The 21,560-nt window shown below is 33.7% G+C and overlaps 1 protein-coding gene across 1 annotated transcript in view; it reads right to left on the minus strand.

The window, feature by feature from the left end:
• side-VI (sidestep VI) overlaps positions 1 to 21,560 on the minus strand; it is a 464,426-nt gene that overhangs the window by 182,123 nt on the left and 260,743 nt on the right. The window contains exon 5 of the mRNA XM_065354946.1: positions 1,724 to 1,930. Within this exon, the coding sequence (XP_065211018.1) occupies positions 1,724 to 1,930 (207 nt within the window). The remainder of the gene's footprint in view (positions 1 to 1,723; positions 1,931 to 21,560) is intronic.

A 21,560-nucleotide genomic window follows, 5' to 3' on the forward strand; every position in this document is an offset into this window, starting at 1 on the left:
TTGGTTCTTTTTTTTCTGATTTATAGAACTTAAAGGTATGAATGATGGCCAAATGAACTTGAATGAACAGGTTGATTTTTTTTCTAATAAAAAAAGGTGGCCAGGGAAGATTGGTCCATTTTTTCCTGATTTATAGAAATTGAAGATTTCAAGGATGGCCAAATGGACTTGAATGAATAGGTTGAATATGAAGGACTGCATCTGAGACTATGACATTATAAAACTCTGATGTAATAGATGCATTGAAAAATTACAAAGATTTTTTTAAGGTATAGTGTTGGTTGAAAATGAATAAAAACCACCCTCCAACCTTCAAAAAATTAAAAACGACAGGAAAACTTGAAAAAAAATGTATTTAGTGCTTCCTAAAATCAGAAGAAGTGTGTTGTTTTCCCAAATGCAGCAATTTTTATTAAACGAATGTCATGTTATGGTGAATTTGTTGTTCTTAAGCAATCAAGTAGTTGATTATTTGTATTTGAATTTTTACAGTGGAAACGAACAGGAATAAGTACAATTTAAGTAAGTACTGAGAATCCTAGACATTCATTAAGACAAATTTGTCGTTCTTACACGGATGGTAGAAGATTATAATACATAATATGTAGATCCTAAAAAAACGGAACATAGAACTTTACGCGTGGTACAGACACGCTTTTCTGAGTACCTCAACAAAGGTTACAACAACATCGCAATCACATATGCTGTGCAGAGTGAAGACATCGCATCGTTGATTAAGCAATCAAGTAAATATTTGAATTTTTACAGTGGAAAAGAAGAAGAATACAATAAGCAGATACCTACTGAGAATCCTATGCATTCATTAAGACGAATTTGTCCTTCTTACAAGGATGGTAGAAGGTTATAATAGATCCTTAAAAAACAGAACATAGAACTTTACACATGGTACAGACGTGCTTTTCTGAGTACCTCAACAAAGGTCACAACAACATCGCAATCACATGTTGTGAAGAGTGAAGTGGAAAAGAAGAGGAATAGGTACAAAGAAGTACTGAGCATCCTAGGCATTAATTTTTCTTCAACACAAATTAAAAAGTCTCCTGGTACCATAAATGGCTCGAATTGTCCATATAAAATTTTACCTCACCAAGGTGAAATAAAAAAACTAGACACCAATGTAAGTAACCAAAAATCTTCTAAACCAAAATCTTCGATTTCCCATCACACGTCACTTTTTCCACAGCTGAAAATTCATTCAGCTCATGTATACTCGTATTCTCTCGTATGCACCAGCTTCGCAGCATAACAATCAATACTAGCTGTAAAAAATCCACCCTTTTCTGAGGTGTCTGCAACCCACGTACGTATTATTATTCATTATATTTCGATTACGTATTAAAATTTAATCTAGCTCCATAGTAAGCGTCTGTAGAGACAGGGAGAGAGAGAGAGAGATGCAAGGGCAACGGGTGGGTATACTGACTAAAAACAACACCTCGCACAGACACGAGTTGATTTAACGATTATCTTTTTGCTCGTACACATCGGTGTATTTATTTTATATTACGAGAGCGCAGCAGATTAAATACACACGATGGGTGATTCGGGGGGAGTAAATGAAGGGGACTGGCAACGAATAGGCTGAAATATGACGACGACGTCGACGTTGCAGCGTCGGAGGTGGTTGCGGAGATACACCAGCTATATACGCAGAAATTAATATAGCGAAAAGCCAAATTAATAAACGAAATCGATAACTTACAATAAACATCCAAATGAACGGTAGTTGTTAAAGGGCCGTTGATATTATTGTTGGACGCTTGGCATACCAGAGATTTATGCAGGTCGGTGCGGTTTATGTTATGAACTACTACTTCCCTCAATTTGACATCGTTTTCGGCCGTTGCTATTTCGCTGGATTCCAATAACGTATCGTCTCTCCACCATCTGATGGTCGGCGGCGGTTTACCTAGATTGGATAGTTAAAATAACCACGTATGTAGTGTTTATTTATTTATAAGTAGATATGCAGGTAGCTAAGCATACTCGTATGTATCTAGTAGGTAGTCTATACTTAAGTATGTTTGGTGAAATGAGGGTTATTCCAGGTTGGATTGCCTGGAAATTGGGAGGAGAGGAAATTCAAGTGTCAAAGTGTGAAGTAGAGTATGATCGAAAGTTTAATTCAATTTTAGATACTCTTACCTATACAGTAAGTTATTATTTTTTTCTTTCCGTCCGTTTTTCTCTCGATGTTGAAGGTTACATCGGGATGCAGATGACGAAAAATATAGGTACCTACAAATGTTGGATTTTTAGGAATGACCACAGAAGGGTACAAAAGGTAGACGATTCGGCCCTGTTCCAGGGGTTTTAAACTTCACACTAGAAGTTGTTCCAGCCCTCCAGGTGCCACAGAATGGACTATATACTTTTTTTCCGTTTTTTCCGGTATTTTTCCATGTATTTTTCGTACATTTTTCGAGTACTTTTTGGGAAGCTTGCCAGTAGCCAAGTACGTAACTAAAGTATACTGTCTCTCTCAGAAATTTTGATTAAATTCAGTGAATACCTTCAATTTTAGTTGAAAGTCACCCAAAAAAAACGGTAGCTCAGGTGGTACCCTCGAAGGGTAGATATGGATCTTTAAAGAGGGGACATCCTCGAAAAAATCGTGGTTTTTTTCTCTAGAGTCTTTACCCAACCCATTCTGAGGAAAATTGTCCAGTTCTATTAGATGATATTTTTGATGTTCTGTGTAGACCTAGGTCATTGCCATCAAAATCCAAGACCATTTTTAGGATATTGCTGAATAGTAGAAAAAATAACGCAAAACTATTATTTTTGGGTAAATTCGTGTTTTAAAAATATTCTATTCTGAATACAAATACAATAAATATGTATAACAAACCATCGATGAATGATATAATTTCAAAACATGTGAAGTATTTTTCGGTATCATCACCAATTTCAAAAAATCGAGAAAAACGACCAAAAACTCGACATCAATTTTCTCTGGTTACATTAAAATGGGCAATTACGACCAAGAAATTGGCAGCACTGTATTCCGAAATGTGTCTTCAATTTCAGGAATGATATCCTTCGATGTTTTGACTTGATTAATGCGAAACATTCAAGAGGAAAATATTTTCAAAAGACGACAGTACTTCAAAATAAGTATATTTTTCAAACGTCCAGAGAATCCTGAAATAGTCTTGGATTTTGATACCAGTGACTAAAGTCGACTTAAAATATTGAATCTTATCTTTTAAAACTGTACTTTTTTCCATAAATAGTTTGATCGGGGGTAAAGCGAAAAAAAAACACGACTTTCTAAATAATTCTTCCTGTTTGAGAACTCATATCCCCCCCCCCCCCAACAGGAGCATCACCGTAGCTAATTCTTTCCGAGTGAATTTCAATTCAAAGGTTTTTACTAAATTTTGCGCCAAAATCCTGCAATATGTTTCGAGATATTTATAATACTTATGATAAAGTGTTACTTGTGTGCAGATTCTTGAAAAAATGAAAAGAGGTAGGATGAGTAGACGGTAAATTTTTTGTCCACTTTCATGAGTATAGTTTAAAACCTTCATGAAGAAGAGTCTTCAGACCCCTACCTCGCCTTCAAATTTTCCAAAAAAAAATTAAATCAAAACATTCAGTTGAAAATTTGTAATTTTGGCAATTTCAATACTTGCAGGATTCGTTGGATGCTACAGATGAAAATTTTTAGACATTTTTTCAAACGTATCTTCTTCTTCTCAGCAAAACAAAACACAGTTTATATTTTTTTAACGGTACTTTCGGTAAGTTATTTCAGAGGTACAATTATAAAAAATCATAGGTAGGTTGATTTTTCTCAGAATTTTTCAAATGGGTATAGGCTGAGAACGTCAGAACTGGAAAACACTGATTCTATTCAGATTTTCTGCCAAACAGGTCAGTTTCGGTCAAAATGATTTTTTCTCGCTATGAAATACGCCCAACTACATACACAGTTGATGTGGATTTGGACCCCGATGTATCATAATTTTTATTAAAGAAATTGAATCGCATAATTTTATTGGGAATGTGAATTGGGAACTCATTACCTTATTTTCTGGTGACTTACCAGACCAAAAACATAACTTGTAAGTCTAGACTGATATCAACTTGAAATGCATCAGGTATAGCCTACTGCAATTTTTGATGGATTAAAAATTTTCGATTTTTTTCTCCCGTGATATGGTACCTTGGTAGGTATGTACTTAGTATGTACTTACAAGTGCACAATGCACATATTTTGTTCAAATTGAAAAAATAGAAAACTTACTCCGGTACTTCGACGAAAATAAGTGGGAAAAAATTGAAAAATATTGATTTTTCTGAAAGAGTTTTCAAGAGTAAAATGGCGAAATCCACACCCTCACTACAATTGGTGAAACTCATCTAAAATATTAATTTTTATGCAAAACCATCTCAAAACATTTGAATCGACCACCCACTCCAACTCGAGCAATTGACCATAAGTGCTCAAAATTCAATATTCCCTATTGACAATTTTACTAGCATAATGCTAGGTAGCATAACTAGCATGAGAGTAGCATGGCTAGCAGATTTTGGTAGCACCTGTTCAAAATGGTGCAACCAATGCTAGCATTAATATGCTAGCATGTTGCTAGAATAATGCTAGCAGGTGGGTGGTCATGAAAGTCACAAAAAGTCATGAAAAAGTCAATGTCCTGAAGATTAGATCATTTTCTAAGTTCAACTTTAAAGAAGGTTGAACTTGAAATTTTTGGACATTTCAATGCTAGAAAAATGCTAGCATAATCCTAGTAAAAAGCTAGCATGAATTGCTAGCATAGCTGATGAGCTAGCATAATACTAGCAAAACATGCTAGCTTTATTCTAGCTTTGATTTGCTAGCAAATTTGCTAGTAAGGTGTTCAAAATGGTGCCAGAGGTGCTAGCAAAAATGCTAGAATCACTGCTAGCAAAATGCTACAGAATTTTGTCAATAGGGATGTAGGTATTTTTCATCTGTGGTGAGGATGTCCCGAAAATTTTGATCAACTGAAATATTGCGATTCACCCCTTCTGGTGTGGGTTAGAGGTGAAGTGGTGATCTAATTTTTTCGGGTGTGTTTTTGGACCATAAAGAAACGCCCCGCCCCGGAAAGAACAGAAATGTAAGCAAGCAATTCCGTCGGCTGTTCACTGATTTCAAGTAGGTTTTTGCTATCTGTTTCAATTGTTTTCTTCAAACGTTCCCCAGTTTTAACTTCTGTATTTTGACATCCTGCCGGGTTTTTTTCTTCATTATTTATTGATTGCACCATTGCATGAAAACTGAAAATTCTGTCCCACAGTTTAATAAGGTTCAAAAAATCGCTAATAAAAATGATTCTGTTCCTTGATGAGCTACATGGTCAACAGCAGTCCTCTGTAGCTCTTTCATTATCAGTGAAAACAAGAAAGAACGATTTGAAATTAAGAAAGAGAAATCAATTGAACAAAAATATCGATTCATAGAGGGGAAAAAGGTAAGCAATTTGGGCCAATTTTTTCGAAATTCATACAGTAAAAACAAAAACGAAATTGAAAAGATTAAACAAGCACACTTTTCATGATTGAAATCGAAAGTCAAAAAACTGATTCTCAAAAGATCGCATTTCGGGCTTGCCAGTTGCCAAATACCTACAGTATATCTAATACATTATATCTATCAGCGATTTTGATCAAATTCAGCGAATATCCATTTTTGGTTGAAAGTAACCCAGAAAAAACCGTAGCTCCGGTGGTGCTGTCGGAGGTGTAGTTATGGATCTTCAATGAGGGGGCATTCTCGAAAAAAATCGTGGTTTTTTGGGTCTAGTCTTCACCCAACCTGTTCTGAGGAAACAGTCCAGTTGTATAAGATAATTTTTGATATTCTGTGTCAATCCAAGACAAATTTTAGGATTTTACTGAGTGGTAAAAATAACGCAAAATGTTTATTTTTGGGTAAATTCGTTTTTTGAAAATTTTTCATTCTCAACAAAAATATTGCACATTTTAAGAAGTATGCCAAACAATCGAAAGCTACAATATTTTTAAAACTTGTGAAGTATTTTTACCAATCCAAAAAATTGAGGAAAATAGTCAAAAACTCAACAAGTTTTTTTTGGTCATTTGAAATGAGCAATTTTACGACTTGATGTTTTGACTTGATTAATGCGAAACATTCACGAGTAAAATATTTTCAAAAGACGAGAGTACCTACCCTAAAATAAGTACATAATACATATGAAGAGTTTCAAACGTTCAGAGAACCCTGAAAATGGTCTTGGATTTTGATACCAATGACTAAAGTCGACTCAACATCTTGAATCTCATCTTTTGAAACTGGCCATTTTTCCATGAATAGTTTGAGTGGGGGTAAAGTGAAAAAACCACGTTTTTAAAAATAATTCTTTCTATTTGAGGACTCATATCTCCCCAGCAGGGGCATCTCCGTAGATAATTTTTTCTCAGTAAATTTTAATTCAAAGTAGGTTTTTATTAAATTTGGTCAAAATTCTTTAATATGCTTTGTGTTATTTATGATCTAAAACTATGATAAACCGCAGGAGCTAGATGGTGAACCGCCATGAACCACACAAAAAGAGGTAGGATGAGTAGATGGTAAGTTTTTTTGTCCACTTTCACGATTATGATTAAAAACCCTCATGATAAAGTTTTTAGACTCCTACCTCGTCGACAACTTCTCCAAAAAAAAAATTAAAATCACAACATTCAGTTCAGAATTTTCAATTTTGGCAGTTTCAAAACTTATAGCGATGTTAGACACTTCGTAGTCTAAGTAAGAAAATTATTACGCATAATTTTGTTGGGAATGGGAACCCATAACCTTATTTTTTGGTGACTCACCAGGACAAAATATAACTTATAATAATTAGTCTGGACTGATATCAACTCGAAATGCAATTTTTGAGGGATTAAAAATTTTCGATTTTTTTCTCCCGTAATACCTTAGTAGGTTCTTTCAAGTGCACAATGCACATATTTTGTTCAAATTGAAAAAAAAAAACTTACCCAGGTACTTTGACGAAAATAAGTGGAAAAAATTGAAAAACTTTTATTTTTCTGAAAGAGTTTTCAAGAGTAACATGGTGAAATCCACAACCTGACTACAAATTGGTGAAACTCACCTAAAATGTTGATTTTTATGCAAAGCCATCTAAAAAAATAATTGAGTCGACCACCCACTCCAACTCGAGTAATTGACCATAAGTGCTCGAAATTCAATATTTTTCATCTATAGGTATGGTGAGGATGTTTCGAAAATTTTGAAATTTTCATAGTAAGTACCTAACTTGGTAATTGCGTAAACGACATTATTTTCAAAAAATGTCCCATGTTTAGAATGTTTCATTTGGAAAGTGTTGAAAATTTCAAATGTGTTTTTTTAAGAAAATATACCTATTTGAAAAAATTTCCATTAATAATTTTTGGTCAAGCTGGACACCCTCGCAAGTTTGAAAAAATTCTGTTGGAAACTGTCAAAAATGAAAATTTTAAACTGAAATATTGCGATTCACTCCTTTTGGTGTGAGTTAAGGGTGAGGTGGTGATCTAATTTTTTTTTCGGCTGTTCACTGATTACAAGTAGGTTTTTGCTATTTGTTTCAATTGTTTTCTTCAAACGTTCCCCAGCTGTAACTTCTGTATTTTGACATCCTGCCGGGTTTTTTTCTTCATTATTTATTGATTGCACCATTGCATGAAAACTGAAAATTCTGCCCCACAGTTTAATACAGTTCAAAAAATCGCTAATAAAAATAATTCAGCACCTAGGCTTGAACTTTTAGTTGAGGATGGCCAACAGCAGTCCTTGGTAGCTCTTTTCATTATCAAAGAAAAAATCAGAATGGTTTTGCCTTCGAAGTCAAACAAGCCATCATGCAGCTATCCGCTGATTGCAAGATATTTTTTGCATTTGCTTTCACCATATTGGTTGATAGTTGCATTATAGTTGCTAAGTTTGCTTTTAAACATCAACTGGGAGCTGATTTTTCATTTCTTGATCTTTTTTATAGGTACACGTTGTGTGGAGCACTAGTGAACGAAAGTGATTTTTTTGGCCATATTCTAATACCCGAGTCATCCGACGACAGATTACAACTAATTACATCGAGTTTTGTTCAATAACACAGCCAATAAAAAACATAAAAGTTGATGATGAAGAAAAAGCATGATTTTTTGATACTTCAAAAAGGTGATGTTAGTTTTATCGAAAAATTTAGCAATTAATACTTGAAATTTATCGAGCAGTCACGACAATTTGCCTTTTTAAAAGCAGTAGTTTTTGACTGCAAAACAGTAGAAAATCTAATGAATTGGTCAATTAAAATGATTTTTTACTGACCAATTCAGTAGATTTTTCACTGTTTTGCAGTAAAAAAACTACTGCTTTTAAAAAGGCAAAATGTCGTGACTGCGAAGCAGTGAAATTTGACTGCTTCAAATTTAAAGAGTAGGTACCTACTTTCAAGTGCCTAATGCACATATTTTGTTCAAATCGAAAAAAAAACCTTACTCAGGTAGTTACTTTGACGAAAAACAGTAGAAAAAAATTGAAAAACTTTAATTTTTCTGAAAGAGTTTTCAAGAGTAAAATGGCGAAATCCACACCCTCGCCACAATTGGTGAAACCCACCCCCTACTCGAGTAATGTGACTGTACGTGCTTAAAATTCAATATTTTCCATCTGAGGTGTAGATGTTCTGAAAATTTTGAAATTTTCATAGCATGTACTAGTACTTAACTTGGTAAGTGTGTATGCGGCCATGTTTAGGATTTTTCATTTGGAAAGGATTGAAAATTTCAAAGGTGTTTTCCGAGAAGATATACGTTTGAAAAAATTTCCAAAAACTTCTTTGAATACCTAACCTTTGGTAAAGATGGACACCACTGAAATTGCAATTCACCCCTTTTGGTGTGGGTTAGGGGTGAGGTGTTGATCTAATTACGTCGTAGGTGTTTTTCAACAAGCGAAATAGACGAAAAAAGCAAGCAATTCCGTCGCGTCGGCTGTTCACTGATTACAAGAAAGTTTTTTCCTTTTGTTTCAATTGTTTTCTTCAAACGTTCCCATATGCAGTTTTAACATCCGTAATTGACATACTTCAGGTTTTTTTCTTCATTTAGGGATTGATTGCATCATTGCACAAAAAATATTTAATTCTGTCTCACAATGTAAGTAATCAGGTCCGAAAAATCGCGAATAAACATAATTTTGTAGGCTTAATGCACTTTTAGTTGAGAATGATCTATCAGGATTCCTCGGTAGCTCATTTGATTATCAACGAAAATTAAAAGAATGATTTGAAATCCAAAAAGAGAAATCGATTGAACAAAAATATTGATTTTTACAGCAAAAAAGTGTAGTTACAATCTGACAAAATTTTTTTCGAAACTCATAAAAACAAAGACGAATTTGAAAAAATTGAATAAGCAAGTCACTTTTCATGATCGAAATCGAAAGTCAACAAACTGATTTTCAAAAGATCGCATCTCGAGAAGAAATACACGATTTTCGTGAATTCTCGTCAAACAAAAACAAATATTATGAAACAAAACAACGCACGCCAAGAAATGATAATTTAGGAAATGGCTGATAAAACATAGAATCCATTTTTGGCATTAGAGCAATCATTTGTCGATCATTATCGACTTTTGTGATTTCTGATCCAAAAGTATATTATTTTATAAGACTAGAATTGATTCACGAATTTTATTATAAGGGATAGAAAGTTGAAAACAATGATTCCCTCTATTAATGTATGACTTCAAAACCAATTTTTGAGTAAGTAATTTGGATTTTTAGTGAATTTTTGAAAATGATGGAAACTGCCCTGAGATAAAAATTTGAAAACTGATTTACGTGCAAAATTTGAGTCGACTGCGACCATTTTCTAGCCAATCTTGGCCTTCTGCAATGTTTAGATTTTCTTCAGCAATCAGAAATGGCAGCAAAAAATGCTCTGATAATTTATTAAGGCAGGCGAATCTATGAATTCGAAAAACTGCATTGTAAAGAGTATTTTTCTTTGACACAAATATCAAAAATCTCAAATCATTAAAAAATTCTAGAATCCTGAGAAACTTCCTCTACCCCATAAAGTCGACCTTCAAATAGGTTACGATGATTTTCAATGGAGATCTAGAGTCACCAAAAACATGTGATTTTTCTCCAGTGATTTGAAACCTTTATAAAAAGTAACTTCATAATCAGCAATTGCTCCAGAAAAGAACTATAGGTTGGAATTGAATCGAATGATTATTTTTCTACAAGACCATAACATTATGACAAAATAAGTTTTTATCATTTGAAATTGATTACAACTTCTTCTGGGGCAATTTCAGATTGCATTTACAAAGGTCGCAATCGATTCGTAAGTTCACATTTTTTTGGTCCTCCGAGCTGGATATTTCAATTCTTTGGTCCTCCGAGTCGGAAATTTTTGTTATGTTGAATTGCATTTATTGTTTTATTGCAAAACTTCAAATTCATCATCGTGAATGAAAGTTCGGTCAGAGGGGGAGATGTGAGTGAAGGAATCTTCAATTTATTTTCTGCAGAAATGAATGATTGGTGATTCCCCTGCATTAATTAAATCACAACGTCAAAGAATAGAATTAAATTTTCTGATGGAAAAGTTCATTATAATATCTGCATTTCTTGGGGTAGACTTAAAAATCATTGGAGCCAACAAGCTCAGTCAAATTTTTATGAAGGCTCAGTATTTCTCAACACTTTCCAGGACAATCCGCATATGGAAATGGAAATATTTCTACATTTTTATTACAGTATTAATTATTTAACCATTACAAAATAAATTATATCCAAATATCTCTAACATAGCTAGCACTAGATATTTTATCAATCACAAGTCGGGAGACAGTTAACTCAACACCCACCTCCCAATAAGACGTTTTTTTCCATCAAAATTCTCCGAAATGCCGCAAATATCACCCCCTCAACAAAAAAACCAATTCAACCTACAAGGTCTCATTCTCACTCTCAGGGCGCAATATAAAAGCGAAAATCTATTTCATGTCGCGAAGAAAAAAATAATAATAATTCCACGTTCGATTATAGTATAGTGCGACTGTGTACGAGGTCGATTTACGACACATACGTATCACACCATCGACGACGTAATCACACCATTCCATCAGAGGATGCTGCGTCACCTCTGCTTGCTCTCTCTTCACTCTTTACTCTCGCCTTTAACCGCAATATACACCCGCCAGTTCTATCTATAAAGCTCTCTCGTCGTCTTTCTAAACATCTAAAAAATATTAAATTGTCGATATGACAGATCGCTTCTAGCTACAAAGGAAAGAACTTCAACCGATACAAAAAAATCGCCGAGTTTTCATTTTCTACCTCACTCCCTCCCTTTGGCTGTGTAACATACCTACTTGGTTTTGTCTCCGTTTTTTTCTTTCGTTCTTCTTTTTTTTCGTCTTGATTTTTGCGAAACATTGTATGTGGTTGGGTCGTATCTTATTCTTGTTTTAGGTTTTCATTTTCGTGTCATCGTTTGGAAACGATACCATAAACATACAGATTGTGTTACGATATATTGGCAAAATTTTCAAGCCCACTACATCAATATACAGCCAATCTTATCATCGTTATTCGTTAGATTTTTTTCTTCATCAAGTAAGTAATTCAAAGTATTTTGAGATTTTTACAGAACTACCTAAACAGGTAATTCTTTTTTTGAGATCCCATCAAATATGTGAAAATGGATTTAGAAGAATTTGGACAACTCCAAATTTCAATTTTCCACCTAAAAATCTAACGTTGAAAAAAAGTTTTCAAAAGTCAATATCTCACCACTTTCACCAACCATCATACAACAATTCTATCCCGATGAGCTTTTTATTTCACAATGACAACAAACAACAACAACAAACTCTTATATAAAAGCGACTAATCACTCAGAACAAAAATGAAATCCTCCATTCCACCCAATAACCTACTAAACAACGTTTTGAAAAGAACCAAATCAAAAAAAGCAACGCTCGATTTCCTGCTGCCATCTTCTCTGCGCTTAAACTGGGGGAAAAAATAATTAAAAATCAGCTTCAACAGGTAGAAACACTCTTACTTTTTAATCTCGTTGCTTTTAGAGCATCTGCGATCGGCGAAGCTTCTGTACACAAGAACAATAATGTTATATTTCAGTTCATCTTCACTCTAAAGTATCACCATAGAGCAATGTTTACATCATACAATGGGAATTTTCCAAGGGTAATAATTAAAAATCACTTTTACAATGGTATCCGTGTGCTTGGCTTTCAGCAACGTTGCCAAGTACTTGACATATTTATCTGTATTTTTTGTGTAAGCCTCTTTTATACTTATTGTGTCATCGCTACGCTGCTGGTGGTGAAATTCGACGATACGAAGCAGTGAAAATTATTAAGGTGGCACAATTCGGTACCTATAGTAAATTGTTATTTTTTAGGTTCACTTTTCGTTTAATGGGCCATGTTGCGAATTTGGCCTTGTTTTGGATTCATACTTTTTCCAAATATCCCAAGAATTCTCAAGTTCACGAGAATGTGGGATTTTCGTTATATATGATGCATTGAAATTTGTGTTACTGATTGTAAGATTGTTTTTGCTTTTTGCTTTACGCATAGGTACCTAATCACTCACAAGCAACCGTTGTTGAGCATTAATTAACCAAGCTTTTGGCTGAAGAAAAATTTTCAAAATCTGGAAAGTCGTAAATGCTCTTTACATTTCCAAAATCTCTTAGATTATACATTAGAGTCCAATTTGAAACGGAAATTCTCACTCGAAAATGAGCTCTGAGCAGTGATTTCAAAATATAGGGGCTCAGAGAAATATCTGAATGCAGCGTTTTAATCGTTTTTTAGCGATAATTTATCAATTTAGGCTGTGCCGAATTGAAAATGTAAGATACTCACATTATTTTTCTTAGTATTCGGTTGCAAGTTGTAGTTTCTTCAAATACATACAATTTAAATAAATCTTTTCTTGCGTAAAAATCCAGTCAAAATCACAAAAAATATATGATCTTTCTCATGCTAAAAAAATCCATAAAAAGACTGTGAAAAAATTTGATCAGAAACCCACTAAAAATTATTTTTCGCTGAAAAAAATCCATTCCACATCAAAAAATCTATCCACCATGAGCATCAGAAATCCAAACAAAACTGTAAATACCTATAATAAGGTAGGTTATAATAAATCCGGTTAAAATGGAAAATAATTTAAAATATCGAGCAAAAATTCGAGAATGATGACGCCCAGATAAAAAAAACTTACGAATGAGCCACGCTGATCGCAAGATGGTTTTTGCTTTCTGCTTATTCGATGCTTTCAAATAGTTTCATTCTTCAAATTTTTCAAATTTTTAACATCTCAACACAGCGCATGCTATTTTCAATTTCTGAGTTGAATCGTAGAATGAAGTATGCTTGATTGTTCTTCATAGCAAAATTATTTAAATCAGGAAAAAAATAATACCTTCCTTTCAATTTTTTATAAAATATATATTTTCAAGTGAAGTGAGGTTAAAAAGTTACAAATTTGCTATTTGATTTGCCCCTTGTCCAATCGAACCAGTTCTCCATTTGCTTTATTTTTTTTTCGAGTTTTCTTCAACGACTCAGTAAAACAACCACTGTAATTTTCCTCCTAATCCATCAAAATGTTGTGTTGGGGTGAGTTGAGTTGAACATTGAAGACTCATTTCTCAAGACTGATTACACTTGGATTGAAGTAAACTTGTTTTGGAGGTCTTCAAGAAAGTAAAAACAGGGAATTAAAGTGATAAGTATTTTTGTTGATCCGAAAATTTGACTTTTTGGAAGGAAGCTCAAATTTCTATGATGATTACAAAAGTCAAATGCAATCCAAAGAGTGCATTTCATAATTTGAAAAAAATCACAGTTGTTACCTTTCAATATTTTTTTTAACCTGCCATGGGTGACATGACAGATTTATACGGGAGTAGTACCATCTTGTAGCTCTCATCACGGGGAACAAAGGGCTCTACCTACAAGCCCCTTTATCTATTCATGGGAAGAAACTACGGGCGTCTAAAGTCTAGAAAATGAGCAAAACCAAACAATGAAAATTTGCCAAAATGAAAAATTTGACCTAGGGAACTTGTAGAACATTTTTTTAAGATGAAAATTGCAATTTTTGGGATTAGCCTACCTTCATTTTTGAAAGATCCGTGCAATTTTGAAGTTTTGAAAAAGATCAATTTGAGTAAATTTGAAATTTTTCAGAAATCGATCTGTTCCAAAACTTTAAAATTGCATGGATCCATCAAAAATGAAGGTAGGCTAATCCCAAAAATTGCAATTTTCATCTAAAAAAATGTTCTACAAGTTCCCTAGGTCAAAATTTCCATTTTGGCAAATTTTCATTTTTTGGTTTCGCTCATTTTCTAGACTTTAGACGCCCGTAGTTTCTTCCCATGAATAGATAGAGGGGCTTGTAGGTAGCGCGCTGTGTTCGCCTCGACGAGAGCTACAAAATGGTACTGCTCCCGTATAAATCCCCCATGTCACCCATGGCAGGTTAACGCCTCAAATAAACCAATTTCCAAAATTAGATCACGATGGATGCCCTCCCCCAGGGTAAGAAAAACAATGGCTTTCTAATTTTCTCCAAAAAAAGATATTTCATACGTGAGTGAAAAATTCAATGAAGTTCTAAGAGTGAAATACCAAATTGATATTTTATCAATTTGAAAATACCTGCTTGGACTCCTGAATTCGAATATTCATTAAATATCTAAATTTAACCTCTTAGTGCCTCCCCAACACTTTTGTTTAAAGTGAGCGTGACTGGAGGCACTCGAATCAGTTCAAATCAAAGTCACATTACATCACATTTTCACAATTAATCGACTTAGCTTATTTCAATTTTGGGGGAGTGGGAGGGATATACTCGTACTGAGAGACCAAAACCAAAAACATGTTTGGTATACCTATTCAAAATTAGAAAATAGCTTTGTAATATAAACTTTAAAAATGTCCCGTTGAACTTTATTTATTTAAATGTTTCGGTGTTTGTGCCATATTTTAGAGGCACTAGATAGAGAATAAGCTGCTGAAATTCCATTTTGAAAATTACTCGCGTTAGATTATAAAAAAGAGTACACCTACACAAATGGCCTTCGTTGTTATTTTTCCAAATTTTATGTTGGCGAATGGCGGATTTCAACTTTTGTATTCACCATTAAAGGCTCACATTTCTATAGAAGCATCAATTTCTGTTCATTTTTAGTAAAAGATCTGCAAGTGGATACTTTTCATCACGTTTGATCTGTGCTTGGCTTTGATTAAAACGCTCTTCATTGATTATAGCCATCTTTTGATTTCAATAAGAAGCGAAAACGCTCTAAAAACATTTAAAATGGTACAGAAAATTCATTTCAAACCCCCTTCGAAGCCACCAATTCAAAATAGTGGTACAATAAGAAATAGCTTTTTCGACATTTTAATTTTTTTTTATCATAGGTAAGCTACTATATACCTGGACTGGATAGGTGATCCTTTTTTACAAAAAAGCACCATATCATTGCAACCAGCAAAATATCTCGAGATTAAATCGTGTTTCTGTATTGAAGATGCATAAATGCAATAAAATGACCAACAAGAACTTAAGTAAGTAAGTATACAGTCCCACAACACCAAATGAGCAAAAATTCAGCTCTCCAGTAGAAGATTTTTCGATTTTTGGTGAATATTTGAAAATGGCATAAACATACCTACTACGTAGCTTATTGGTAAAATACAATAAAATTAAGAACACAACATATTATGTAAGTACGAGTATTTTCAGAACACAAAAGTAAGCAATTTTCCATCTTCAACCTAGTTATTCATGCTAAGGTGAGGAGTTCAACTTCAAACCATCAAGTATAGAAAAACTCAACGTTAGGTATCTTCTATCAAGTTCAGGGAGACTCAAATGAAAATTCATGTGTTGAGTTCTGAGTAAATCCAACAATAAGAGTTGTGTTTTCAAAATATTTCAAAACGTAGATCATGTTTTGAGAACTCCATCCTTTGAAAACTCCATATGTTTTTATCCTACTAATATACTATTAAACCAATAATTTCTCCAGGATAGGTACCTTATGACATGATCATGCAGCAGACACCGTCCACTATGAAGAGAACAAGTCATCAGCTAATTGCTAATTGCAAAATAGTTTTCGCATTTGCTTTCACCATTTTGGTTAACGGTTCTAAAATTTTGCTTAAAAAATATAAATTAAAAAAAAAATCTGATACACTCCGGGTCCTAAAATTTATTTGATCAGAATCATCAACCCTCCTTTCCTCCGGTTATCTTTGGAAATTTTATAATACATATCTTCATTCTGAAGTCTGTATTCAAGACCACCATTTTTGAGACGATCTGGAGCCCCCAGAAAAATTTTCGACTTTTAACCAGTAATTTCTAATCATTCTAGAAGAAGTTAGAATCAGCTAAGGATGCTGTAAATATGATATAGTGCTGACGGTTTGGTATTCTGGATCATTTGGGGTAAGTAAATCGCAAATCTGAAGCAACGGGTTGAGAATTGAAAGGGTTTGGAGTGAAAACGAGTCAGCTTTATTTTTCATTTTTTGAGGGAAATTGAGAAAAACGTTTTCATGTTTCAACTTACATTTAATAAAGCACTCTGTTTTCTAATGGTAAACACTCCCTTCCATGCTAGCTTTCATCTAAAGTTATCAAAAAGTTGAAACGTGAGACTTTTTCTCGATTTCCCACAAAAAGTGAAAAATACAGCTAACTCGTTTTCACCTCAAGCCCTTCAATTGTAGGGTTTTTCACAAGGTGGAAAAATCGAAATTTCAAAAAAACTCCAAATGAAATAAGCCATCAGCTATTCGCTGATTGCAAGATGGTTTTTGCATTTGCTTTCACCATATTATTGGTTGATTGATGGTCGAAAAAGTTGCTACTTGCTAAGTTTGCTTTTAATTATCAATTTGAAGCATAAAGCTGATTTTTCATGTCTTAACCTTTTATTACCTATAATACGTACCTATACTTTATAAAGTAGAATGTACCTAGACCTGGGTACTACTTTTATTAAAATGAAGTCAAATGAACTTGTAAATTAGAACATTCTAACATTCATGATTCAACTAGATTAATATCATTTTGTACACGAATAAAAAAATATTGAAAATGAAATTCTCAATCAGATCCAAATTTGATTTTGATAAACAGTAATTGCTGGCTGCCTTCATGTTGAAATACTATTTGTTAATTGTCTATAAATGAATTGAAAATTCATAAATTTATTGCCATTTAAAAACTGCGTAGAAATTTCTGATGGATACAGTGCTAAAATTCTAATCATCACGGACGCAATAATCTTCATTCCTCCTTTCCTCCGGTCATCTTTGAAAATTCTATAATATCTGAGGTCTGTCTGGACGCTCTAGATCGTCTCAAAAATGATGGTCGTGAATACAAACCTCAGATAGAATTTCTGAAGATAACCGCAGGAAGCGAGGGTTGAAGATTCTGATCAAATGTCTCCCATCAGAATAAATTTTCGGCCTCGGAGTGTACCTGATGAAAGCTCTAGAAAATGGGGATCTTCCAAAAAAAAAAACGACCCCATCGACTCGCAGTTTCAAAAACTGTTCTTTTTTTGTAGTTTTTAAAAATCGAATCTCTTGATGGATTTCTGAATCACTTGGGGTAGGTGAATCGGAAATCTGAAGCGACGGGTTGAAAATTGAAGGGGTTTGGGGTGAAAACTAGTCAGCTGCATTTTTAATTTTTTTGTGGGAAATCGAAAAAAACGTTTTCATGTTTTAACATACACTTAATAAGGCACTCCTTTTCTTATGGCAAAGACTCCCCTCCACGCCTAACTTCATTCAAAGTTATCAAAAAGTTAAAACGTGAGACTTTTTCTCGATTTCACACAAAAACTTCATTGTAATTGTATACCTAGGTATTTTTACAAGTTGGAAATATCAAATTTCAAAAAAAAAAGTAATGGTTTTGGATTTTTTTCTTTGAAATTTGAGGTTTTTAATTCGTGAAAAAAAAACGTTTCAAGATGTAACTTTGAATTTGCGATTCACCTGCTTCAGTCGTTTCAGAATGTGGATTGCGGAACTTAATTTGTTCGTTTTTAGTAAAAATTCTGGAAGTGGCTACTTTTCATCACATTTGATCTGTGCTTGGCTTTGATTAAAATGCTCTTCATCGATTATAGTCATCTTTTGATTTGAATAAGATGCAAAAAAACTCTAAAAACATTTAAATTGGTACAGAAAATTCATACCAAACCCCCTTCGAAGCCACCAATTCAAAATAGTGGTGCCATAAAAAGTTGACTTTTAGACATTTTTAATTTTGCAAAAAAGCACCATATCATTGCAATCAGCAAAATATCTCGAGATGAACTCGCGTTTCTGTATTGAAGATGGATAAATGCAATAAAATAACTAACAAAAACCCAAGTATACAGTCCAACAACACCAAATGAGCAAAAATTCAGCTCACTGGTAGAAGATTTTTTGATTTTTGGCGAATTCTCGAAAATGGCAGAAACATACGTAGCTTATTGGCAAAATACAATACATAATTAGGTACTCTTCCACAACAATAAATAAGTATGGTAAGTAATCAACATGCCATATGTATTTTCAGAACACAGAAATAAGCAATTTTCAATCTCAACATAGGATGTATTTTCAGGACACAAAAGAAGCAATTTTCAATCTTCAACCCAGTTACCTGTTCATGATTGATAAGGTGAGAAAAAGTGAGTGAATAAATCATACTTAAGTAATTGATGAAGCCTCGCATACTGTAAAAGGTGGGAGCCGGAAACAGAAAATTTTCCAGGCAACGTTCAAATTCTTCTCCCATCTCCCTTCACCAGAGGTCAAAGGAATAACTCGAAAATTTCTCAAAAATGTAATTCTTAAATTCCATTGCATAATTGGTTTCAGTTACCTATTTCTTGCTGTCTCAAAAACTAGTCTACCCATTAGCACGTTCAACTTCAAACCATTAGAAAAGCTCAACGTTAGGTAACTTAACTTCTGTCAAGTTCAGGGACACTCAAATGAAAATTCACGTGTTGAGTTCTGAGTGAATTAACAATAAGCGTTGTGTTTTCGAAATATTTCAAAAAGTGGATCATGTTTTGAGAACTCCATCCTTTGAAAATTGCATGTGTTTTTATCCTACTAATATGTAATTAGGTACCTACCTATAATTTCTCAGATTCCTATTCCACTCCATGCATGTTTGAAGAAAACAAGTCATCAGCTAATCGCTAATTGAAAAATAGTTTTTGCATTTGCTTTCACCATATTGGTTGATGGTTCTAAAATTTTGTTAAAAAATTATCAATCCAAAAAAATCTGAATTTAAACTAGGTACCTCTACCTACCTATTTATTTACCTTTTTTATTTATTAATAAAAACTCTCCTTTATATTTTGTACCAACTTCCAGATATCACCTAATTCTTTTTACAATACTTATCAGTAACCAAAACTTTATCTAACATTAGTCGTTTGACGAAAAATCTAGTTTGATCTTCATAGCAATGAGTATCAGGGCAGCACAAGACATTCAGTGGACACGAATAGTTCTGCTTTCATAATTACATAAATTTAAATAAAAAATTCAACAAATATTCCTTTTGAGGTCTGTATTCACGACCATCATTTTTGAGACGATCTGGAGCCTCCAGAAAAATTTGACTTTTTACCAGAAATTTCAAATCACTCCAGAAGGAGTCGAAATCAACCAAGGATGCTGGAAATATATAATATGTATATGTAGTGCTAACGGTTTGGCATTCTGAATCACTTGGGGAAGATAAATCGCAAATCTGAAGCGACAGGTTGAAAATTAGGGACTTGGAGTAAAAACGAGTCAGCTGTATTTTTCATTTTTTGTGGGAAATTGAGAAAAACGTTTTCATGTTTCGACTTACATTTTAATAAGTTACTTCGTTTTCTAATGGCAAAGACTCCCCTCCATGCCAGTTTTCATCCAAGGTTATCAAAAAGTTGAAACAAGTAAAACTAATTTTTGCAATAAGCCATCAGCTATTCGCTGATTGCAAGATAGTTTTTGCATTTGCTTTCACCATATTGGTTGATTGATGGTTGCATTAGTTGCTCAGTTTGCTTTTAAATATCAACTTTAAAGCATGAAGTTGATTTTTCATGTCTTGAGCTTTTATGTATTATAGTTTATAATTTAAAATGTACCAAGACCTACTACTTTTATTAAAATGAAATCAAATAAACTCGTAAATTAGAACAATCATGATTCAACTAAATAAAATCATCCGTACACGAATAAAAAAATATTGAAAATTAAATTCCCAATCAGTCTCAAATTTGGTTTTGATAAAGATGTAATTGTTGACTGCCTTCATGTTGAAATACTGCTTGTTAATTGTCTATAAATAAACTGAAAATTCATCAATTTATTACCATTTAAAAACTGCGTAGAAATTTCTTAAACGTTTCGTGCTGTAAAAGGTGTTTTTTTGTGATAATTAAAGGACCCAGTTCAGTAAATTCGATTTTCATATTTTAATGCCCACATTTAGGTAAACTTACCTATCATTATTTTTGTAAAACATTAATTTACCTATCAATGGTCTATTTCAGCAATTTTGAAAAAATTCCCAACATCGAGAAATCAATTTCAGCAACTCGGTATTTGGTTTTGAGATTTGAGTGACATGCTCTTTCATTGAGCCAAATTTCAGCTCTGCCGGAGTTCACCGGATTTGGAAAAAGTTAGTCCTCCTAAGTCACTTTCAACAATCTTGCTGGCTAAGATCGTCATGCCAGCTGACCATTCCACATCCACACCATGAATAAAATATTGAGCTTGCGGCCAGCGAACACTCGTGAGAGCACAAGGTATCTCTCATGCAGCCTGTCACATTAGAAAGAAATTAGAAATTGGGAACCACTGACAAAAGGTCGAATTTGAAAAATTGATCAGCATTTGAATTCAACGACTTAAGTTACTCGAAACCAAATCGCGCGCCATTATACAAATTTTCATAAAAAATAAAAATTCCTGGAAGTGGTTACTTTTCGTTACTGTTGCAATATACCTACTTGAATGAAGACACCCTGAGCACTATTTTATCGCAGCCAGAAAAATATTTCGGAATAAAATCACATTTCTGCATTAGCAATTGCATAGTTTTTCATGTTTCAGTAAAACCTGCTGCATTTAAAACCAACACCAACACATACGAGAACATGGTATCACATATAAACTACGAGTACATATGTACATGCCAAAGAACAAACTCAGAAAAATGTGTATGCTTTTGAAAATCAACCGTCATTAAACACTGCACACATCAACGAGTAATTAAAACACATACGATTACCTACCTTCGTGCGTCCTTCTACACCTCTTTTCCTCATATTTCTCTTCCACACCCAAAACTTACGACAGGAGAAAGGGGAGGGGGGAATCATTCAAACATACGAATAAATATTTCGCACACGAACGTGATCGTGTGTAAAACA

The sequence above is a fragment of the Planococcus citri genome, chromosome 3 (assembly GCF_950023065.1).
Source record: "Planococcus citri chromosome 3, ihPlaCitr1.1, whole genome shotgun sequence".
Classification (NCBI taxonomy): domain Eukaryota; kingdom Metazoa; phylum Arthropoda; class Insecta; order Hemiptera; family Pseudococcidae; genus Planococcus; species Planococcus citri.